At 56.2% G+C, this 23,504-nt stretch overlaps 2 protein-coding genes across 2 annotated transcripts; both read right to left on the bottom strand.

The window, feature by feature from the left end:
* Positions 1-3,435: 3,435 nt before the first annotated feature.
* On the bottom strand, positions 3,436-9,141 carry LOC130045085 (SLAM family member 7-like). Its single transcript, XM_056137810.1, has 5 exons — positions 9,129-9,141; positions 7,042-7,365; positions 5,907-6,167; positions 3,974-4,098; positions 3,436-3,507 (listed from the first exon to the last, which is right to left on the bottom strand). The coding sequence occupies exons 1-5, from the start codon at positions 9,139-9,141 to the stop codon at positions 3,436-3,438; spliced, it is 795 nt and encodes a 264-aa protein (XP_055993785.1).
* Positions 9,142-17,598: 8,457 nt separating this feature from the next.
* LOC130045084 (SLAM family member 7-like) lies at positions 17,599-23,463 on the bottom strand. Its single transcript, XM_056137809.1, has 5 exons — positions 23,405-23,463; positions 20,609-20,932; positions 19,574-19,834; positions 18,102-18,226; positions 17,599-17,670 (listed from the first exon to the last, which is right to left on the bottom strand). Exons 1-5 carry the CDS (start codon positions 23,457-23,459, stop codon positions 17,599-17,601), a joined length of 837 nt encoding a protein of 278 aa, XP_055993784.1. The 5' UTR covers positions 23,460-23,463.
* Between the last annotated feature and the right edge of the window lie 41 nt (positions 23,464-23,504).

Here is a 23,504-nt window from a genome sequence, read left to right as displayed (position 1 = left end):
TTTCTCTGTGTTCTTTCAGTGTCTCCTTTCACTTTGCGAAATCCTGGTTTTTACTGCTGGGGCCAGAGCCATAGCACAGCAGGGAGGGTTGTTTGCCTCGCATGTGACCCACGTGGGTTCCATCCCCAGTATCCCAAAGGGTCCCAGAGCACCACCAGGAATAATTCCTGAGTGCAGAGCCAGGAGGAACCCCTGAGCATCACCGGTTGTCACCCAAAAAGCAAAAACAAAAAACAAAACAAGACAAAAATAAAGAAAACTGGGGAGGGGGACAGGAAAGGCCAGCGGGGTGGGGGAGGGAGAAAGGATCTATCCCCAGCTGAGCCTTTCTGGAGGCCAAGGCAGGAAGGTCCAGGGAGGAAGGGCCAAACCCCCCAAGGTCAGCAACCCCCCAAAGAACTGAGTGTTTCCTTACACATGCTGCCCATAGAGTGCTTTCCTGAATGCTTCTCCCCAGACACACGGACCTCCTTGTGGTGCTGGTGGGGGCTTGGGGATGAGGGGTGGCGTTGATCTCGGCGGACCTTGCAAGTGTCTGCCCAGACCCCCACCCCAGAGGGAGCAGAGAGAAGCCAAACATGCCTAGATTACGACGTGGGGACCCCCGGGGTCGGAGGAAACATTGCACAAAAGAGTCACTGAAAATACTCCAGCCCAGGCAAAAGGAGGTACTGGGAGCAGCTGGGGGTCCCCCGGAACACATGGCCTCCACGGGGTCCTTGACACAGAACCTCCATGGTGAGATCACCGCATCTGAGGGTGCAGATCGGGAAACTGACGCCCCCAAGAGGACGCTCATCAGTGCATGCATGGAACAGCTGCCAAGAGTCGAGGCCAGGAAGCTCCTCAGGAAGGCTGGGTTGGGGGTCCGCCCTTCTCAAGCTGGAATCCACCTCTTCTCCCAGGAGACTAAATTAGAGGGTCTCCTGGGAGCACAGGGGGCGCTCAGGGAGGTGTGGGGCCCGAGCTCTCTGCACCGTGGTGGGGGTCCCGTCCCTGCTAGGGGCCATCATTGCCTTGCCTGGGTGGGAACGGGAACCCCAGCCTCAGAGCCGACCATTGTATCAATGTGATGTTTAACGACTTTTTTTTCTGAAAGTGGTAAAACAAATATGGGATCACATATCTACAAGGGTACCTGGTGGCACTGGTCCATCACCTCCGGGCTCCCCGGGACTGGGGATTGCTGCTCAGAGAATCTCCCCATTCCCGGCCCCCAAGGTCTTCTCCAGACTCAGTTTCCCCTCTGAGCTGCTCCTCGCCTTGGGCACACCGCCTCAGTGTCCCTGGGTCTAGGACGTCTTCTCTGGCCCCGTCCTGCGCCCTCACGGTCCCCAGTGCAGGATTGAGGAGTGAGGGGTGGGCAGCCCTGAGGGCTCTCAGTTCCTCGTAGCACCCGGGTCTGCCGGTGGGGGCCCTCTGCGGTCTCTGCTCTCGCAGACCCCCATCTCCAGGAGGGGCGTCCTGGGCTGTCATCACCTTGCCTGGGTGGGAACGGGAACCCCGGCCTCAGAGCCGACCATTGTATCAATGTAATGTTTAATGACTTTATTTTTTTTTCAGAAAGTAGAAAAATAAATATGGGATTGTAGGATGACATTGCTTTTTCCTTTCTTCGTTTCTCCACAAGTAGCTTAGGTTGATCTGGTTACACCCGTCACAGTGCTCCTGAGGCACTTCCATTCCATTGTGTTCATCTGTAAATTCTTCCCTATGCCCACCCAGGGACGCCAGACGCGTAAACTCAAAAAAGACAGCAGCCGTGGTGGCTCTGTCTCTCCCACGCCCGCGTTCGGTATCTCACGCTGGTTCCCCCACCCTGGGGAGGTCGATGGCGATGGGCAGGCTGGTTGGTCTTAGTTGTGGTTTATTGAATTCCCATCTCCATTCTCCTCTGATTCTCCTCCTGCCTCTTCCTCCCCCGTGCTCCTTCATTCTCGTCTCCATCCCCCTTCATCCTCCTTCTCTGGAGTCTGGATTCTGATTCTGAGCCCCTTTCTCCTCTTGCTCTGGAATCTGGAGACTGACGTCTGATCCCCCCAGCCCACTCTTACAGTCTAGTTAAACCCCCAAGCATGAGGGGTTGGGGTAACAATTACACGTAGGTGTGATCACAATCAATAGGGGTAGAATTCTTTCCCTCCTAGGGAATCCGCTCCTAGGACAGATTCCATTATCAGATCAATCCACCCTAGAGAGGAATCCCCTGGGTGTGTTTCTCCTCTCCTTGTCCAACAAACATATAAGCATTCATAATACAAATCATTTTGTATGGATACAGTAAGAAATACCTTAAACTTGCAGAATTGCTCTCCTAGGGCCATCTCGATCTCAGACTACAGTGCTCAGACCAAATAGTCTTTCCTACCCCTAGTAGGGTCCTAGTCTCGTCGTTACTTTTGGATCATGACAGCATTTGTCTATGATCAAACTCTTAACTTATAGTTAAGAATCGTGGCACTTTGGCCTGACCCATTTCGATGCCAGGGTAGCTCACCACTCGCCCTGGGTCCATTCAGTCCCTCATCGGGACCCTGCTTTTGGGGTGTTAGGAACTAAGGGCAACTGAGGCTTAAGTCGAGAAAGCAGATGCCCAGGAGTGAATAATATTCAAAGCCAATTAAATCCTAACTTACAAAGCATACTGTTAACGGTCTTTCTGTATCTATACAAAAAGGGCATTGCTTTAAAATAAACTATTCAAAAGACATAAGGAGAGGAGAAAGGCAATATTAACTTACAACACAATTTCAGTGTCCTAGAAGGATCTGACCTTACAAATGAACAGATTCTGATTAGGGGAAAAGCTGATTAACTGGTTGGGGAGGAGAGCACAGGGAAGAGTTTACAGATAAACACCATGGAATGGAAGTGCCTCAGGAGCACTGTGATGGGTGTAGCCTGATAAACCTAAGCTCCTCGTGGAGAAAAGGAGAAAGGACAAAGCAATGTCATCCTATACGGGATCACATATCTACAAGGGTACCTGGTACCTGGTGGCACATATCCATCATCCCCGGGCTCCCCGGAGCTGGGGAAAGCTGCTCAGAGAATCCCCCCATTCCCGGCCCCCACGGTCTTCTCCAGACTCAGTTTCCCCTCTGAGCTGCTCCTCGCTTGAGCACACGGCCTGAGTGTAGCTGGGGCCAGGACGTCCTGCGTCCTCACAGTCCCCAGTGCAGGATTGAGGGGTGAGGGGTGGGCAGCCCTGAGGGCTCTCAGTTCCCCGGAGCACCCGGGTCTGGCCAGCTGGGGCCCTCTGCGGCCTCTGCTCTCGTGGACCCCCATCTCCAGGAGGGGTGTCCCGGTCTGTCCCGGTGTCCCCGTGGGGACAGGACACTGCGTCAAGATGACAGCACTTAGCAAAGACTCCGGGGGCCCTGGGGGAGCCCAGAGCTGGTTCTCGGGGTGCGGTGGGCTGGGCACACGTGTTGCTTAGAGGACTTCATCATAGATGACCGGCCTGGGTGCTTCCGGGTTCTTGGGCAGTGAGGGGGCTTTGTTCATCTGGGGAGACAGGATGGGTCGGAAGGTTACGGGGAAGGGGCCAGGTCACACACCCCAAGGCACCCCTGCCTCCTGGGCCCTCCTCAGGCCCTCAGGCCCCACCCAAGGCCATTCAGGGTCACCCACACCCGCATCCCAAAGCTCGCCCTCATTCATCTGCAGGGGGCGCCAGAACTCTCCTCCCTTCCACTGCCTTCCGCTCCAGCCTCTGGAACCTTCCTACCGTCCATCCCCCTCTACCCCAGTTTCTGGAACCTTCATTCATCTGTTACCCTCTGCCCCAGCTTCTGGAACCTTCCTTTCTCCAGTGGGTCACCCGCACCCCCAGCGAAGACAATGGGGACCTCTGGAACAGCTTTGCCAACCAGGGAGAAACTGAGTCCCCTGCCCAGTCCAAGGAAGGAAAGTGGAGCTTGAGGTGGGAAAAGGCCCTTGGGGGCGCACAGGGGGTCCCCCAAACACGCACCTTCTGGGGGACCTGCACCGTCGAGTACAGCGTGTTCACGGGAGTGACCGGGACATGCAGAACGCAGTCGTACTCTGCTGACTCCCTGTTGTGAGAGAGAGTCTCCCTCTTCTCGCCAGCGGGCTCTGGAACCGGTGGGGAAGGTCAGCGCGGGCTCCCCCTACCCCAGCAGCTGTCCCAGGCGAAGTGGGCGTGTCCCCAGGCGCTAAGAAGTGGGCGTGTCCCCAGGCGCAAAGAAGTGGGCGTGTCTCCCAGGACCTCCAGAAAGTAGGCGTGTCCCCAGGAGCTAAGAAGTGGGCGTGTCCCCAGAAGCTAAGAAGTGGGCGTGTCCCCAAGCACTAAGAAGTGGGCGTGTCCCCAGGCGCTAAGAAGTGGGCGTGTCCCCAAGCACTAAGAAGTGGGCGTGTCCCCAGGGGCTTAGAAGTGGGCGTGTCTCCCAGGAGCTAAGAAGTGGGCGTGTCCCCAGGCGCTAAGAAGTGGGCGTGTCTCCCAGGCGCTAAGAAGTGGGCGTGTCCCCAGGCGCTAAGAAGTGGGCGTGTCCCCAAGCACTAAGAAGTGGGCGTGTCCCCAGGAGCTAAGAAGTGGGCGTGTCCCCAGGAGCTAAGATATTGGCCTGTCTCCCAGGAACTAAGAAGTGGGCGTGTCCCCAGAAGCTAAGAAGTGGGCGTGTCCCCAGGCGCTAAGAAGTGGGCGTGTCTCCCAGGGGATAAGAAGTGGGCGTGTCCCTCAGGGATTAAGAAGTGGACATGTCTTCCAGGAGCTAAGAAGTGGGCGTGTCCCAGGACCTCCAGGAAGTGGGTGTGGGTGTGGGGTGGTTCCTGCAGGGCGGCCCCTCCCCTCCCACCCCGCACTCAGCAAAAGGGGAAGGCCAGCAGGGCCGCTGAGCGGCCAAAGGGTCTCAGCGGTCTCAGGCTGGGGGCGCTGGACGTGGGCTTTGTGTAGCAGCCCTGGGGTCCCAAGCTCCACCGGGAGTCCTGAGTCCTGCCCCCAATCTAAAGCAGCTGCACCAAGGCGGGTGCAGATCTGGGCTCCCGGGAGGCGTGAGGACCCCTGGGGCCTGGCAGAGGAGGGGGCTGCATTAGCTCCCCCCGCCCTGCTCTGCCTGCAGGGGCCCTAAAACACATGGTGGCCTCGAAGCTGCCCCCCTCCCCATCCCACTGGCCTCTTGGACACGCGGCCGAGGCAAGAGAGAGAAGCAGCTTCACCTCCAGACTTCCGTCTCTGCAGATGCAGAACCACTGGGATCACAGCCACACAGGCCAGGAGCACTGTCAGGGAGAGCAACAGTGCCAGGAGAAAGTTGGCTTGGCCATCAGGCTCTGGAAGGAGAGAAGGGGCCGGGGTTCAAGGCCTGCTGTGTTCCTGTGTCCACCCTCTCTCCCGGAAGCAGCTCAGGGCTGAGCACAGCATTTCTGAGCACTGGTAGCAAAGTCGGGTCAGGCCTCCCCGCCCTGGACCTCTCTTGCCAACCCACCCCCCCAGAATCATCACAGTGGCGTTGTTCTGGGGCTGGACCAATAGCACAGCGGGGAGGGCGTTTGCCTTACATGTGGCTGACCCGGGTTCAATCCCCGGCATCCAATAGGGTCCCCCGAGCACCGCCAGGAGTCATTCCTGAGTGCAGAGCCAGGAGGAACCCCGGAGCATATCCGGATGTGACCCAAAGAGCAAAAAAATAAAATGAAATATAAAAAAAAATAACGATGGAGATGTTACTGGGCCCACTCGAGCAAATAGATGAACAACGGGAGGACCGTGACCGTGACCGTGACCGTGACCAGTGATGGTCTTAGGTTGCTGTTCTGGCACTAAGAGTCAGGCCGGCACCAATAGTAGTGGCAAAGGAAACAGCCTCGGGGATGCAGGAGCCTGGCAGAGCAGAGAGAGGAGCAGAGGAGTCTCCGACAGGGTCGCCCGCTGGCACCTTCCTCACCTTCACAGAGCTCCCTGGCAGACACCGGGTGAGAGCTGTTCCTGCTCACAGGGTTCCTGGCCGTGCAGACGAAATGTCGGTCACTGCTGCCTGGCCTCCAGGTGATGGTGGGGAGGGCAGGGCCTTCCCAGCTCCCGTTGGCCAACTCCCAGCTGTACGTCACCGCAGTTTCCTGTAGCACAGAGCACGTCAGGTTGGCCAGGCAGGTCCCATTCTCCGTGTGCCACTTGGTCTTGCTCACGATGGGCCTGGGCAGGGGCTCTGGGGGCAGAGGGAGACGCGGAGTGGAGCAGCCCTCAGGCCCTCCCAAGGGACCCACAGCAGGCTGAGTCTCCTGGCTGTTGTGAGTGGGCACAGCTGGCAGAGCTCAGAGCTGTGCTAAGAGTGAGCTCAGCTGGGAGTGACTCTGAGCACAGAGCCAGGAATGAGCCCTGAGCACAGAGCCACGAGTCAGCCCTGAGCAGAGCCAGGAGTGAGCCCTGAGCACAGAACCACGTGTGAGCTCTGAGCATAGAACCGGGAGTCATTCTTGAGCACAGAACCAGAAGTCAGCCCTGAGCACAGAACCAGCAGTGAGCCCTGAGCACCGAGACAGGAGTCAGCTCTGAGCATAGAACCAAGATTGAGTCCTGAGCACAGACAAGAGTCAGCTCTGAGCACAGAAACAGGAGTGAGTCCTGAGTACAGAGCCAGGAGTCAGCCTTGAGCACAGAGCCAGGAGTCAGCCTTGAGCACAGATCTGGGAGTCAGCCCTGAGCACAGAGCCAGGAATCAGACCTGAGCACAGAGACAGAAGTCAGCTCTGAGCACAGAGACAGAAGTGATCCCCGAACACAGAGTCGGGAGTCAGCCCTGAGCACAGAGTGAGAAGTGACCCTGACTCAAAGCCCTGATTCCCGAACCCACTTCCTCACTCGTCAGTTAGGGGCACGTCTCCACCCACTAGGCTCTCCGCGCCTGGAAGTTCTTGCCCTCCCGTTACAGACGTGGGGACAGAGGCCAAAGCGAGTCCTGACTCGGTGGCGGCCAGGCGCTCTGTCCTGGGCTCTGTGACCAGCCCCTTCCGGACGGCATGGCCCCTGCCGCTCTGCCCGCACTGGCCTCAGGTGCCCGACGCCCGGAGGGGCCTGCTCACCGTAGACACGCAGCGTGTACTCTTGCAGGAGAGGCTGCGGCTGCTCAGAGCTATGCAACTCCACCCGGTAGGTGCCCGCGTCCGCCAGCTCCAGCCGGCTCAGGCGCAGGGAGTAGTTCCGGGGCACCAGATCCAGCCGGGGTCGCTTCAGCTGTGGGCCCACGATGACCTGCCTGTGGGTGGTGTTCTGCTGGAGGCTGGAGAGGAACGTGGTGTTGAAGGTCCAGACCACCAAGTCTACTTGCTGCAGCGCCTGGCACACGGGGAAGGTCACCGCATGCCCCACGGCGCCCACCAGGTCCCTCTGGGTGCAGGCGGCCGACACTGTGGATACAGAGAAGGGGTCTCAACTGCCTGCCCACGCCCGAGCCGGCCACAGAGCCCTGGCCAGTGTGGGGGTACCTGGACACGTCCCACACAGAGCTCAGAGTCTCTTGAGTGCCAGGAATCAGTGGATTGTCACAGCCTTGCTCTGCCCCCAGCTGTGGTTGGTGCTGATGTGGGGGCCCCCAGGCTGGCCACGGAGATGCCACTGCTTGCAAACCCTAATACTCCCAAGAGCAAACGAGGAGAGCTGCCCTGCACAGGGCATGTCAAGCACACTCAAGGCCTGAGGGGTCTGGGGGCTGGAGTGATAGCACAGCGGGGAGGGCATTTGCCTTGTCTGCGGCCGACCCGGGTTTGATTCCGAGCATCCCATAGGTCCACTGAGCACCGCCAGGAGTCATGCCTGAGCACAGAGCCAAGAGTAACACCTGAGCATCACTGGGTGTGACCCAAAAAGAAAAAAAAAGACCTGAGGAATCTGGAGTGATAACATGGCAATAGGGCGTTTGCCTTGCATGTGGCTGACCCAGATTCGATTCCCAGCATCCCATAGGGTCCCCTGAGCACTGCCAGGAGTAATTCCTGAGTGCAGAGCCAGGAGGAACCCCTGGGCATCGCTGGGTGTGATGAAAAAAAAACAGACCTGCGGGGTCAGCCCAAGACCTAGGACACCCCCACCCAGATCCCTTTCATGTCCTTTAGTGTTCCCCAGCAAACATCGGCTTATGCCATCGATGGACTGGCCCGGAGCCAAGATTCTTCTCAGTTCAGCGCTGAGGGTCAGTTTGGTGTATCCTGCTCACTCCCAGCCGGCCGGCCAGAGCTTACAGTCGAGGGTAAGGCAGGGTCGACCCCTCCCATTTCACTCTCCTGCTTTGGGGTCACCACCCCCTGGATCACCACCTTTGCTGCAGCTGCCCAGGTGGCAGGTGGACCCGGCAACAGTACGGGGTTGTGGTGAAATAAGAGTGGAAACTGCACCCCCCCCCCCCCCCCGTCTCCGGGCATCCCGGAACTCAGGGCCTCTTGGGGAAATTTCACTTTGCTTGAGGTCTGGGGCGGGCTGTGTGCGGGGGTGTGAACTCCCCAAAGTGTGATTTTAGGGGGTGAGACTTCTCTGGCTTCTCGCCTTTTTTTTTCCTTTTGTGGTTTGCGGGAGTCAGCCCTGAGCACAGAGTCGGGAGTCAGTCCTGAGCACAGAGTCAGGAGTCAGCCCTGAGCACAGAACCGGGAGTGACCCCAAAACCCTCCCACCCACCCCGCCCCCAGGATCGAGGCCAGTTCAGGAGACATGAGCATCCCCCCTAGAAGAAACCCTGATTGTCTCTGAGCTGGCACGGTGCCCAGCTCTGGTTCCAGGGAGAGGCCCCAGGGTGGGTCCTCCAGCTTGTCCTGTGCCCCAGGGCTCTGGGAGCAGCAGGGGTCTGGGTAAGGGGAGACAGGGCCCAGGGCTGAACCTTTGGTTCTGGTGAAAAAAGAAACTGCAATTTAAAAAAAAGAAAGTGAGGGGCTGGAGCCATGGCATAGCCTGGAGGGTGTTTGCTTTGCATGTGACCAACCTGGGTTCCATGGTCCTGGTCCTGGTCCCAATGTCTATAAGGTCCCTCGAGCAATGCTGGGAATAATTCCTGAGTGCAGAGCCAGGAGTGACCCCTGAGCATCACCAGGTGTGACCCCCCCCCCAAAAAAAACAATACAATAAAAAAGAAAGAAAGAGAAAGTGAGATGTCAGTTTAGAGAGAGTTCCTGACTCCCCTCACTTCCTGTCCCCATCATCGCTTTCCAAAACTGGGCCCACCAGCCTGATCAGGGGATGGTCAGCCCCGGGAGTAGATGGACTCGCACCCAGCCCCTCTGCTCTGCCCTCACCCAGTAGGAGTTTGCCCGAGAACTTGTGCAGAGGACCCCAAGGGCACGCAGCCGGAGGTACACCCCAAATTCACCCGTGCTGCTGCTGGGAACAGACCACATCTCCTTGACCCCACAGGGGTTTTAAAAGAAGAGGTGGGAGGGGCCGTTTTCTCTGATTGACTCGGGAAGCCCAGGAGGGCATTCCCCAGAAGAGCAGAGCCCAACCTTGGGGGGCCTAAAATCACAACCCCAGACCTCACGCCCCGTCACAGTGGTAATATCGAAGGAAGTGAGGATGGGGGACCAGAGTCAGGTGCTGGGGTGATTGGTTCGAGCTTTTCCCATTACCTTGTCCTGATTCTTCCCCTGCAGGCCAGAACGAGCAGGGACACTTGCTTGTACCCTGGGACCTTCCGCAGACGGTCTACACCTATGCTGGGAACAGCGCCTCTTCAAAGTCCAAAAGGCCAAACAATTTTTGTTTGCTTGTTTGGGGACCACACCCGGAGGTGCTCAGGGTGTCCTCCTGGCTCTGCGTTCAGGAATTTCTCCCGGTGGTGCTCAGGGGACCCTATGGGGTTCTGGGGATCACCAGTATGCAAGGCAAGTGCCTATCCCACCATACTATGCCCGACCCCTGGGGAAAACATTTGGGATGGGGGACTGGAGCGATAGCACAGCGGGGAGGGCGTTTGCCTTGCACATGGTCGACCCGAGTTCGATTCCCAGCATCCCATAGTGTCCCCCGAGCACTCCTTCTGAGTGCGTGAGCCAGAAGGATCCCTTGTGCATCGCTGGGTGTGACCCAAAAAGAAAAAAAAAAGAAAGACAACCATTTGGATGAAACTCGGGGAACACAAAAACAAAAATAAAAAAAAGACAAAAAATATAGTCGAAGGGGTATGGTGCCACCAGCAGGTTAGTGTGTACCTGTGAGGCAAGCCTGATGGCGCCTTCAGACTTCCAGATACCCCAAAATTGCTGCTGTGCCTTTCGCCAGACCCCCAAAACTTGGGGCAAAGTTTACCACGAAAGTAAACGGCCAAAAGTTAGGTATGTGGAAGACACACCCACAAACCACCTCTGGCTCAGCTATATAATTGGAGGTGAGGCCTCTCTGGTTCCTGATCGAACTGCTTAACGGCCATGATCCCAGAGACTCAGAAACGAATCTCGGATCCCAAAGGCACTTTTGGCAGAAATGAGTCCTGTTCCTGCAAGAGGTTACTGGCACTGGGCGACTCCAGGTGGGAATAGGTTTCGTGCCTTGTCCTGTTCCTCCTGGTGAACCAGTGACCGCCATCCTCCAGAGACAACTGGACAGTTAGGTTTGGTGCAGTGACAAGACACGCGGGACTTCACCAGATGGGAGTGGAACCGGCCCTTCCTCCCCAACCCAAAGAGACCCCAAGTCGCCGCCTACAAACGGCCTCTCTGGCTCCGGATTAAGCTGATTAATAGCCATGATCCCAGAGACTCAGAAACAAATCTAAAAACCCAGCGACTTTTGGCAGAAATGCATCTGGACCACATACAAGGTGGCCACCGCCTCAGAGCTTATTGGAAAGCCAGGTATGAGTCAGCAGTGACGGGGCAACTGCAGTCTCATGGGAAGGGGGGCGGTACCGGTTCGTCCTTCACGCACTACCAAGGTCACAAGTTGCCCCCCACAAGTGGCTCTACGGCACAGCCATAACACCAGACACACAGAAACCAATCTCGTAATGATCTGGCTCTTTGCAGAAATCCAAAATCATGATAGGATTCTCATAACCAGCTATAGAAAACAAAGTATTTCACAATGCCTTTTCGGCAGTTCTGATTGTTGGGGGGGAATTCTAAACAATAATGGTGATTTTTTTGTCAAAATAATGAATATAATCAATGTAGAGAAAAGTTAAGTAGAAATCATCTGCCTCACAGGCATTGGGAGGGGAGGGAGGGGGCTATATTGGGGTTCTTGGTGGGGAAAAATGAGTACTGGTGAAGGGAAAGGTGTTTGATCATTGTATGAGGAAGACTTAAACCTGAAAACTTTGTAACTTTTTCCACAGTGATTCAATAAATAAATACAAGAAAAAAAGCGAAATAAAAAAACTTTTTAAAAAAAGTATAGTGAAAGTGACATCTGCACTTGTTCGTTCATTGCAGCTCTCTTTGCAATAGCCAGAATCTGGAAAAAACCTGAGTGCCGGAGAACAGAGGACTGGTTACAGAAACTTTGTTACATCTACACAATGTAATACTATGTAGCTATTAGTAAAGAGGAAGTCATGAAATTTTCATACAAGTGGTACTACATGAAAAGTATCATGCTAAGCGAGATGAGTCAGAAAGAGAGGGACAGACATAGAAAGATTGTATTCATTTGGGGAACATAAAGTAACAAAATAGGAGACTGACATCAAGATTAGCCAGACAAGTACCAGGAGGTTCACTCCACGGCTTGGAGGCCAGCCACACATGCTGGGGGAAAAGGCAGCTCAGATAGAGAAGGGAGCACAAAACAAAGGGTGTTGGGAGGATCCTCCCAGGATGGGAGAAGCATGCTGAAAGTAGATTATAGACCAAATATGATTGCCACTCAATGCCTCTTTTGCAAACCACAACACCCAGAAGGAGAGAGAGAACAAAAGGGAATGCCCTACCACAGAGGCAGGGTGGGATGGGGGATGGGGGATGGGAGGGATACTGGGACCCGTGTTGGTGGAAAATGGACACTGGTGGAGGGATGGGTACTTGATCATTGTATAATTGAAACCCAAGCACAAAAATTTGTAAGTCTACAACTGTACCTCATGGTGTCTCACTAATAAAAATTTTTTTAAAAATGTTAGGTATGTGGGAGACACACGAACAAACCACCCCAGGCTCAACTATATAATTGGAGAAATGGCCTCTCTGGTTCCTGATTGAACTGCTTATTGGCCATGATCCCAGACACTCAGAAACAAATCTCGAAACCCAGCAGCTTTTGGCAGAAATGCATCTGGATTCCACAGTAGGTTACTGTCGCTGGGCCACCCCAGGGGGAAAGGGTGTTGTCCCTCCGCCTGTTCCCCTAGGCGGCTCAGTGGCCACCATCCTCCAGAGGCCACTGGACAGTCAGATTTAGGCCCTCAGTGATGAGACAAATGGGGCCTCATGCGATGGGGTTGGAGCTGACCCTTTCCTCCCCGTCCCAACAAGACCCCAAGTCGCCGCCCATGAACGGCCTTTCTGGCTCCTGATCAAGCTGCTTAAGGGCCATGATCCCAGAGACTCAGGAGCAAATCTCAGAACCCAGCAGGTTTGGGCAGAAATCCCTCCCTCCAGATTTAAGGGTCAAAATTTTGAAATTTCAAAATCACATGGCCCTACTGCAGCCACGCGACATCATATGTTATTCATAACCAGCAATAGAACACAAATTGTCTACTGTTGCCTTTTCAGCAGATCTGAGTGTTGGGGTAAAATCTCAAATAATAATGGTGGGTCTGGTGTCGAAATATCGAATGTGATCAAAGTAGAGAGAGACTACTGTGGAAATCATCTGCCCCACAGGTAGGGGGAGGGTGTGGGATGGGGGGATACTGGGGTTGTTGGGGGTGGAGAATGGGCACTGGTGAAGGGGCGGGTGTTTCATTGAATGACCGAGACTTAGACCCGAAAGCTTTGTAACTGCTCTCACGGTGATTCAATAAATAAAATTGTAAAAAAATGGAAAAAAAATCCACGAGGTGACTTTCAGCTCCATCTGAGGAAACTGAGGCACAGGGTTTGGTAACTTGTCTAAGATCACTCGGTTAGTGATTTTAAAATAATTTAGGAGCTAACGCAGCAGTTGGGCGCTTGTCTTGCCTATGGCCCGCCCGGGTTTAATCCCTGACATCCCAAGAGGTCCCAGGAGTAATTAGACTATCAGGGGAAAAAATGGTGGCAGAAAGGAGGAGTTGGAGAGATGGTCCAGTGGGTCAGAGGCCCTTGCCTGGCACGAGGCCGACCTGGGTTTGATTCTCCCCGGCATCCCATATGGTCCCCCGAACACCGCCAGGAATGATCCTTAAGCATCGTCAGATATGGCCCAAAACAAACAAAAGAGAGTGTAGTGAGTTGAGGGGTTCTCTCCAAATTTTACATTTTCCTTTTTTTTTTCTTTTTGTGTCACACGCGGCGATGCTAGGGGTTCCTCCTGGCTCTGCACTCAGGAATTACTCCTGGTGGTGCTCGGGGGACCCTATGGGATACCAGGAATCAAACCCGGGTCGGCCGCGTGCAAGGCAAATGCCCTCCCCGCAGTGCTATCGCTCCAGTCCCAAATTTTACATTTTCTTAATGTGATCCTTGCTGTGTCGCTGTTTCAGGGCTGTACTCTGCCCTCCTGTCCCTTTAGATGCCTTTTTTTTTTTTTGCTTTTTGGGTCCCTCCCGGTGATGCCCAGGGGTTCCTCCTGCCTCTGTACTCAGGAATCACTCCTGGCGGTGCTCGGGGGACCCTATGGGATGCCGAGATTGAACTTTAGTTGGCTGCATGCAAGGCAAACACCCTCTCCACTTTGAGATCGCCTTGGGCATCTTTTTGTTGAGGTTCCATTGGCTCCAAATATTGGCCAGCTTTGGGGGCAGAAGCCATGACCGGTGTCCCTAAAAGTCTGCAGCTCACATGCTTCTCCCAGTGGTCAAGCCCTGTGACACCCCCCACCACCTGCTCATGTCTGCTTGGATCTTAGTTTCATTTTCTTCTTTCTGTCACTTGTCCTGCCATACTGTCATTCCACCGGATTGCATTTTTCTTCTTATTTTCTCCATATCATCATAGTCATATTTTTTTCTCTCCGTCATGTGACGGTGTTAAGGGGTGCTGTTCCCTACCCATTGGCCACTGCATGGGTCCCTCGGGTGCGGGGCTCGGGAAGCAGGTGGGGGAGGGGTTTGTTCTGAATTGCTGTTCTTCCTCCTCCTGGGTTTCTCTGTGTTCTTTCAGTGTCTCCTTTCACTTTGCGAAATCCTGGTTTTTACTGCTGGGGCCAGAGCCATAGCACAGCGGGGAGGGTTGTTTGCCTTGCATGTGACCCACGTGGGTTCCATCCCCAGTATCCCAAAGGGTCCCAGAGCACCACCAGGAATAATTCCTGAGTGCAGAGCCAGGAGGAACCCCTGAGCATCACCGGTTGTCACCCAAAAAGCAAAAGCAAAAAACAAAACAAGACAAAAAATAAAGAAAACTGGGGAGGGGGACAGGAAAGGCCAGCGGGGTGGGGGAGGGAGAAAGGATCTATCCCCAGCTGAGTCTTTCTGGAGGCCAAGGCAGGAAGGTCCAGGGAGGAAGGGCCAAACCCCCCAAGGTCAGCAACCCCCCAAAAACTGAGTGTTTCCTTAGACATGCTGCCCATAGAGTGCTTTCCTGAATGCTTCTCCCCAGACACACGGACCCCCTTGTGGTGCTGGTGGGGGCTTGGGGATGAGGGGTGGCGTTGATCTCGGCGGACCTTGCAAGTGTCTGCCCAGACCCCCACCCCAGAGGGAGCAGAGAGAAGCCAAACATGCCTAGATTAGGTTGTGTGGACCCCCGGGGTCGGAGGAAACATTACACAGAAGAGCCACTGAAAATCCTCCAGCCCAGGCAAAAGGAGGTACTGGGAGCAGCTGGGGGTCCCCCGGAACACATGGCCTCCACAGGGTCCTTGACACAGAACCTCCATGGTGAGATCACCGCATCTGAGGGTGCAGATCGGGAAACTGACGCTCACAAGAGGACGCTCACCAGCGCATGCATGGGACATCTGCCAAGAGTCGAGGCCAGGAAGCTCCTCAGGAAGGCTGGGTTGGGGGTCCGCCCTTCTCAAGCTGGAATCCACCTCTTCTCCCAGGAGACTAAATTAGAGGGTCTCCTGGGAGCACCGGGGGCGCTCAGGGAGGTGTGGGGCCCGAGCTCTCTGCACCGTGGTGGGGGTCCCGTCCCTGCTAGGGGCCATCATCGCCTTGCCTGGGTGGGAACGGGAACCCCAGCCTCAGAGCCGACCATTGTATCAATGTGATGTTTAACGACTTTTTTTTCTGAAAGTGGTAAAACAAATATGGGATCACATATCTACAAGGGTACCTGGTGGCACTGGTCCATCACCTCCGGGCTCCCCAGGGCTGGGGAAAGCTGCTCAGAGAATCTCCCCATTCCCGGCCCCCAAGGTCTTCTCCAGACTCAGTTTCCCCTCTGAGCTGCTCCTCGCCTTGGGCACACCGCCTCAGTGTCCCTGGGTCTAGGACGTCTTCTCTGGCCCCGTCCTGCGCCCTCACGGTCCCCAGTGCAGGATTGAGGGGTGAGGGGTGGGCAGCCCTGAGGGCTCTCAGTTCCTCGTAGCACCCGGGTCTGCCGGTGGGGGCCCTCTGCGGTCTCTGCTCTCGCAGACCCCCATCTCCAGGAGGGGCGTCCTGGGCTGTCATCACCTCGCCTGGGTGGGAACGGGAACCCCGGCCTCAGAGCCGACCATTGTATCAATGTAATGTTTAATGACTTTATTTTTTTTCAGAAAGTAGAAAAATAAATATGGGATTGTAGGATGACATTGCTTTGTCCTTCCTTCGTGTCTCCACAAGGAGCTTAGGTTGATCTGGTTACACCCGTCACAGTGCTCCTGAGGCACTTCCATTCCATTGTGTTCATCTGTAAATTCTTCCCTATGCCCACCCAGGGACGCCAGACGCGTAAACTCAAAAAAGACAGCAGCCGTGGTGGCTCTGTCTCTCCCACGCCCGCGTTCGGTATCTCACGCCGGTTCCCCCACCCTGGGGAGGTCGATGGCGATGGGCAGGCTGGTTGGTCTTAGTTGTGGTTTATTCAATTTCCCATCTCCATTCTCCTCTGATTCTCCTCCTGCCTCTTCCTCCCCTGTGCTCCTTCATTCTCCGTCTCCATCCCCCTTCATCCTCCTTCTCTGGAGTCTGGATTCTGATTCTGAGCCCCTTTCTCCTCTTGCTCTGGAATCTGGAGACTGACGTCTGATCCCCCCAGCCCACTCTTACAGTCTAGTTAAACCCCAAAGCATGAGGGGTTGGGGTAACAATTACACGTAGGTGTGATCACAATCAATAGGGGTAGAATTCTTTCCCTCCTAGGGAATCCGCTCCTAGGACAGATTCCATTATCAGATCAATCCACCCGAGAGAGGAATCCCCTGGGTGTGTTTCTCCTCTCCTTGTCCAACAAACATATAAGCATTCATAATATAAATCATTTTGTATGGATACAGTAAGAAATACCTTAAACTTGCAGAATTGCTCTCCTAGGGCCATCTCGATCTCAGACTACAGTGCTCAGACCAAATAGTCTTTCCTATCCCTAGCAGGGTCCTAGTCTCGTCGTTACTTTTGGATCATGACAGCATTTGTCTATGATCAAACTCTTAACTTATAGTTAAGAATCGTGGCACTTTGGCCTGACCCATTTCGATGCCAGGGTAGCTCACCACTCGCCCTGGGTCCATTCAGTCCCTCATCGGGACCCTGCTTTTGGGGTGTTAGGAACTAAGGGCAACTGAGGCTTAAGTCGAGAAAGCAGATGCCCAGGAGTGAATAATATTCAAAGCCAATTAAATCCTAACTTACAAAGCATACTGTTAACGGTCTTTCTGTATCTATACAAAAAGGGCATTGCTCTAAAATAAACTATTCAAAAGACATAAGGAGAGGAGAAAGGCAATATTAACTTACAACACAATTTCAGTGTCCTAGAAGGATCTGACCTTACAAATGAACAGATTCTGATTAGAGGAAAAGCTGATTAACTGGTTGGGGAGGAGAGCACAGGGAAGAGTTTACAGATAAACACAATGGAATGGAAGTGCCTCAGGAGCACTGTGATGGGTGTAGCCTGATAAACCTAAGCTCCTCGTGGAGAAAAGGAGAAAGGACAAAGCAATGTCATCCTATACGGGATCACATATCTACAAGGGTACCTGGTACCTGGTGGCACATATCCATCATCCCCGGGCTCCCCGGAGCTGGGGAAAGCTGCTCAGAGAATCCCCCCATTCCCGGCCCCCACGGTCTTCTCCAGACTCAGTTTCCCCTCTGAGCTGCTCCTCGCTTGAGCACACGGCCTGAGTGTAGCTGGGGCCAGGACGTCCTGCGCCCTCACAGTCCCCAGTGCAGGATTGAGGGGTGAGGGGTGGGCAGCCCTGAGGGCTCTCAGTTCCCCGGAGCACCCGGGTCTGGCCAGCGGGGGCCCTCTGCGGCCTCTGCTCTTGTGGACCCCCATCTCCAGGAGGGGCGTCCCGGTCTGTCCCGGTGTCCCCGTGGGGACAGGACACTGCGTCAAGATGACAGCACTTAGCAAAGACTCCGGGGGCCCTGGGGGAGCCCAGAGCTGGTTCTCGGGGTGCGGTGGGCTGGGCACACGCGTTCCTTAGAGGACTTCATCATAGATGACCGGCCTGGGTGCTTCCGGGTTCTTGGGCAGTGAGGGGGCTTTGTTCATCTGGGGAGACAGGATGGGTCGGAAGGTTACAGGGCAGGGGCCAGGTCACACCTCCAAGGCACCCCCGATTCATGGGCACTCCTCAGGCCCTCAGGCCCCACCCAAGGCCGTTCAGGGTCACCCACACCCGCATCCCAAAGCTCGCCCTCATTCATCTGCAGGGGTGGGGGTTCCAGAACTTTCCTCCCTTCTACTGCCTTCCGCTCCAGCTTCTGGAACCTTCATTACATCTGTTACCCTCTGCCCCAGCTTCTGGAACCTTCCTTTCTCCAGTGGGTCACCCGCACCCCCAGCGAAGACAATGGGGACCTCTGGAACAGCTTTGCCAGCCAGGGAGAAACTGAGTCCCCTGCCCAGTCCAAGGCAGGAAAGTGGAGCTTGAGGTGGGAAAAGGCCCTTGGGGGCGCACAGGGGGTCCCCCAAACACGCACCTTCTGGGGGACCTGCACCGTCGAGTACAGCGTGTTCACGGGAGTGACCGGGACATGCAGAACGCAGTCGTACTCTGCTGACTCCCTGTTGTGAGAGAGAGTCTCCCTCTTCTCGCCAGCGGGCTCTGGAACCGGTGGGGAAGGTCAGCGCGGGCTCCCCCTACCCCAGCAGCTGTCCCAGGCGAAGTGGGCGTGTCCCCAGGCACTAAGAAGTGGGCGTGTCTCCCAGGGGATAAGAAGTGGGCGTGTCCCCAGAAGCTAAGAAGTGGGCGTGTCCCCAGGAGCTAATAAGTGGGCGTGTCCCAGGACCTCCAGGAAGTGGGTGTGGGTGTGGGGTGGTTCCTGCAGGGCGGCCCCTCCCCTCCCACCCCGCACTCAGCAAAAGGGGAAGGCCAGCAGGGCCGCTGAGTGGCCAAAGGGTCTCAGCGGTCTCAGGCTGGGGGTGCTGGACGTGGGCTTTGTGTAGCAGCCCTGGGGTCCCAAGCTCCACCGGGAGTCCTGAGTCCTGCCCCCAATCTAAAGCAGCTGCACCAAGGCGGGTGCAGATCTGGGCTCCCGGGAGGCGTGAGGACCCCTGGGGCCTGGCAGAGGAGGGGTCGGCGTTAGCTCCCCCCCCGGCCCGCTCTGCCTGCAGGAACCCTAAAACACACGGTGGCCTCGAAGCTGCCCCCCTCCCCGTCCCACTGGCCTCGTGGACACGCGGCCGAGGCAAGAGAGAGAAGCAGCTTCACCTCCAGACTTCCGTCTCTGCAGATGCAGAACCACTGGGATCACAGCCACACAGGCCAGGAGCACTGTCAGGGGGAGCAACAGTGCCAGGAGAAACTTGGCTTGGCCATCAGGCTCTGGAAGGAGAGAAGGGGCCGGGGTTCGAGGCCTGCTGTGTTCCTGTGTCCACCCTCTCTCCCGGAAGCAGCTCAGGGCTGAGCACAGCATTTCTGAGCACTGGTAGCGAAGTCGGGTCAGGCCTCCCTGCCCTGGACCTCTCTTGCCAACCCACCCCCCCAGAATCATCACAGTGGCGTTGTTCTGGGGCTGGACCAATAGCACAGCGGGGAGGGCGTTTGCCTTACATGTGGCTGACCCGGGTTCAATCCCCGGCATCCAATAAGGTCCCCCGAGCACCGCCAGGAGTCATTTCTGAGTGCAGAGCCAGGAGGAACCCCGGAGCATATCCGGATGTGACCCAAAGAGCAAAAAAATAAAATGAAATATAAAAAAAAAATAACGATGGAGATGTTACTGGGCCCACTCGAGCAAATAGATGAACAACGGGAGGACCGTGACCGTGACCGTGACCGTGACCGTGACCATGACCAGTGATGGTCTTAGGTTGCTGTTCTGGCACTAAGAGTCAGGCCAGCACCAATAGTAGTGGCAAAGGAAACAGCCTCGGGGATGCAGGAGCCTGGCAGAGCAGAGAGAGGAGCAGAGGAGTCTCCGACAGGGTCGCCCGCTGGCACCTTCCTCACCTTCACAGAGCTCCCTGGCAGACACCGGGTGAGAGCTGTTCCTGCTCACAGGGTTCCTGGCCGTGCAGACGAAATGTCGGTCACTGCTGCCTGGCCTCCAGGTGATGGTGGGGAGGGCAGGGCCTTCCCAGCTCCCGTTGGCCAACTCCCAGCTGTACGTCACCGCAGTTTCCTGTAGCACCGAACACGTCAGGTTGGCCAGGCAGGTCCCATTCTCCGTGTGCCACTTGGTCTTACTCACGATGGGCCTGGGCAGGGGCTCTGGGGGCAGAGGGAGACGCCGAGTGGAGCAGCCCTCAGGCCCTCCCAAGGGACCCACAGCAGGCTGAGTCTCCTGGCTGTTGTGAGTGGGCACAGCTGGCAGAGCTCAGAGCTGTGCTAAGAGTGAGCTCAGCTGGGAGTGACTCTGAGCACAGAGCCAGGAATGAGCCCTGAACACAGAGCCACGAGTCAGCCCTGAGCAGAGCCAGGAGTGAGCCCTGAGCACAGAACCACGTGTGAGCTCTGAGCATAGAACCAAGATTGAGTCCTGAGCACAGACAAGAGTCAGCTCTGAGCACAGAAACAGGAGTGAGTCCTGAGTACAGAGCCAGGAGTCAGCCTTGAGCACAGAGCCAGGAGTCAGCCTTGAGCACAGATCTGGGAGTCAGCCCTGAGCACAGAGCCAGGAATCAGACCTGAGCACAGAGACAGAAGTCAGCTCTGAGCACAGAGACAGAAGTGATCCCCGAACACAGAGTCGGGAGTCAGCCCTGAGCACAGAGTGAGAAGTGACCCTGACTCAAAGCCCTGATTCCCGAACCCACTTCCTCACTCGTCAGTTAGGGGCACGTCTCCACCCACTAGGCTCTCCGCGCCTGGAAGTTCTTGCCCTCCCGTTACAGACGTGGGGACAGAGGCCAAAGCGAGTCCTGACTCGGTGGCGGCCAGGCGCTCTGTCCTGGGCTCTGTGACCAGCCCCTTCCGGACTGCATGGCCCCTGCCCCTCTGCCCGCACTGGCCTCAGGTGCCCGACGCCCGGAGGGTCCTGCTCACCGTAGACACGCAGCGTGTACTCTTGCAGGAGAGGCTGCGGCTGCTCAGAGCTATGCAACTCCACCCGGTAGGTGCCCGCGTCCGCCAGCTCCAGCCGGCTCAGGCGCAGGGAGTAGTTCCGGTGCACCAGATCCAGCCGGGGTCGCTTCAGCTGTGGGCCCACGATGACCTGCCTGTGGGTGGTGTTCTGCTGGAGGCTGGAGAGGAACGTGGTGTTGAAGGTCCAGACCACCAAGTCTACTTGCTGCAGCGCGTGGCATAGGGGGAAGGTCACCGCATGCCCCACGGCGCCCACCAGGTCCCTCTGGGTGCAGGCGGCCGACACTGTGGATACAGAGAAGGGGTCTCAACTGCCCGCCCACGCCTTAGCCGGCAGCAGAGCCCTGGCCAGTGTGGGGGTGCCTGGACACGTCCCACACAGAGCTCAGGGTCTCTTGAGTGCCAGGAATCAGTGGATTGTCACAGCCTTGCTTTGCCCCCAGCTGTGGTTGGTGCTGATGTGGGGGCCCCCAGGCTGGCCACGGAGATGCCACTGCTTGCAAACCCTAATACTCCCAAGAGCAAACGAGGAGAGCTGCCCTGCACAGGGCATGTCAAGCACACTCAAGGCCTGAGGGGTCTGGAGGCTGGAGTGATAGCACAGCGGGGAGGGCATTTGCCTTGTCTGCGGCCGACCCGGGTTCGATTCCCAGCATCCCATAGGTCCACTGAGCACCGCCAGGAGTCATGCCTGAGCACAGAGCCAAGAGTAACACCTGAGCATCGCTGGGTGTGACCCAAAAAGAAAAAAAAAAGACCTGAGGAATCTGGAGTGATAACACGGCAATAGGGCGTTTGCCTTGCACGCGGCTGACATGGATTCGATTCCCAGCATCCCATAGGGTCCCCTGAGCACTGCCAGGAGTAATTCCTGAGTGCAGAGCCAGGAGGAGCCCCTGGGCATCGCTGGGTGTGATGAAAAAAAACAGACCTGCGGGGTCAGCCCAAGACCTAGGACACCCCCACCCAGATCCCTTTCATGTCCTTTAGTGGTCCCCCAGCAGACATCGGCTTATGCCATCGATGGACTGGCCCGGAGCCAAGATTCTTCTCAGTTCAGCGCTGAGGGTCAGTTTGGTGTATCCTGCTCACTCCCAGCCGGCCGGCCAGAGCTTACAGTCGAGGGTAAGGCAGGGTCGACCCCTCCCGTTTCACTCTCCTGCTTTGGGGTCACCACCCCCTGGATCACCACCTTTGCTGCAGCTGCCCAGGTGGACCCGAAAACAGGATGGGGTTGTGGTGAAATAAGAGTGGAAACTGCACCCCACCCCCTGTCTCCGGGTACCCTGGAACTCAGGGCCCATCTGCGAAATTTCACAGATGGGGGCATGTGTGAACCCCCCAAAGTGTGATTTCAGGGGGTGGGACTCTCTCACTTCTCACTTTTTTATTACCTTTGGTTTTTGGGCGATTCCCGGCAGTGCTCAGGGTTAAGTTTGATCTTTTTTTTTTTTTCTGCTTTTTGGATCACACCCAGTGATGGTGGCGGTGCTTGGAGGACCTATGGGATGCTGGGAACCGAACCCAGGTCAGCCGCGTGCAAGACAAACGCCCCACCCACTGTGCTATCGCTCCAGGCCCCAAGGTTTAATTTACATTCAGGAATCACCCAGCGGGGGGACCGTACGGGAGGCCAGGGATGGAAGCCAGGCAGGCCACGGGCAAGGTCAGCGCCCTCCCCACGGTGCTCTCACTCCAGAGCCCTCTTCTCACTCTTGCTCTCAGGGAGCACATGTCAGAAGTGGGGGCCCCCTTGCCGTGCTCTGCGTTTCGCCAGGGGACTCGGAGGGCCGGAGATGACTGTAAATCCAGAACCACGTGTCAGTTCAGCACCGTCTCCTCCACTCAGGATGGGGGCTCTGAGGGACACTCCCTGGATGCCCCAAATATGACCGGGAGGGGAACAGGTCACACGCCTGGGGTCACTTCTGCTTCCTTTTCCCGGTTGACTATACAAAGGATCCAGAAACGAGAGGGATGGGCCTCAGGCAGGCCAGCTGCACTGAGCCCTGAGCACAGAGCCGGGAGTCATCCCTGAGCACAGAGCCAGGAGTCATCCCTGAACACAGAGCCAGGAGTCAGACCTGAGCACAGAGCCGGGAATGACCCCAAAACCCTCCCACCCACCCCACCCCCAGGATCGAGGCCAGTTCAGGAGGCATGAGCATCCCCCCTAGAAGAAACCCTGATTGTCTCTGAGCTGGAACAGTGCCCAGCTTTGGTTCCAGGGAGAGGCCCCAGGGTGGGTCCTCCAGCTTGTCCTGTGCCCCAGGGCTCTGGGAGCAGCAGGGGTCTGGGTAAGGGTAGACAGGGCCCAGGGCTGAACCTTTGGTTCTGGTGAAAAAAGAAACTGCAATTTAAAAAAAGAAAGTGAGGGGCTGGAGCCATAGCATAGCCTGGAGGGTGTTTGCTTTGCATGTGACCAACCCGGGTTCCATGCCAGCATCCTATAAGGTCCCTCGAGCAATGCTGGGAATAATTCCTGAGTGCAGAGCCAGGAGTGACCCCTGAGCATCACCAGCTGTGACCCCCCCAAAAAATAACCAAGAAAATAGAAAAGAAAGAAAGAGAAAGTGAGATGTCAGTTTGGAGAGAGTTCCTGACTCCCCTGACTTCTTGTCCCCATCATCGCTTTCCAAAACTGGGCCCACCAGCCTGGTCAGGGGATGGTCAGCCCCGGGAGCAGATGGACTCGCACCCAGCCCCTCTGCTCTGCCCTCACCCAGGAGGAGTTTGCCCCAGAAGCAAGACACTCACCTGTGCAGAGGACCCCAAGGGCAAGCAGCTGGAGGCACACCCCAAATTCACCCATGCTGCTGCTGCTGCGAACAGACCTACATCTCCTTGACCCCACAGG

Source organism: Sorex fumeus, unplaced genomic scaffold (genome assembly GCF_029834395.1).
Source record: "Sorex fumeus unplaced genomic scaffold, SorFum_2.1 ptg000127l, whole genome shotgun sequence".
In the NCBI taxonomy this organism is placed as follows: Eukaryota; Metazoa; Chordata; class Mammalia; order Eulipotyphla; family Soricidae; genus Sorex; species Sorex fumeus.
The sequence above is the reverse complement of the archived record's forward strand: the minus strand, read 5'-3'. Positions and strand labels throughout refer to the sequence as shown.

Coding starts and splice junctions, on each gene's coding strand:
- LOC130045084 (XM_056137809.1), bottom strand. CDS start 23,459: ATGGGTGAATTTGGGGTGTGCCTCCAGCTGCTTGCCCTTGGGGTCCTC. Junction 20,933..23,404: donor CCTTGGGGTCCTCTGCACAG/GTGAGTGTCTTG, acceptor CTGTATCCACAG/TGTCGGCCGCCTGCACCCAG. Junction 19,835..20,608: donor GTACACGCTGCGTGTCTACG/GTGAGCAGGACC, acceptor CTCTGCCCCCAG/AGCCCCTGCCCAGGCCCATC.
- LOC130045085 (XM_056137810.1), bottom strand. Junction 6,168..7,041: donor GTACACGCTGCGTGTCTACG/GTGAGCAGGCCC, acceptor CTCTGCCCCCAG/AGCCCCTGCCCAGGCCCATC. Junction 3,508..3,973: donor CGGTGCAGGTCCCCCAGAAG/GTGCGTGTTTGG, acceptor CTGTCTCCCCAG/ATGAACAAAGCCCCCTCACT.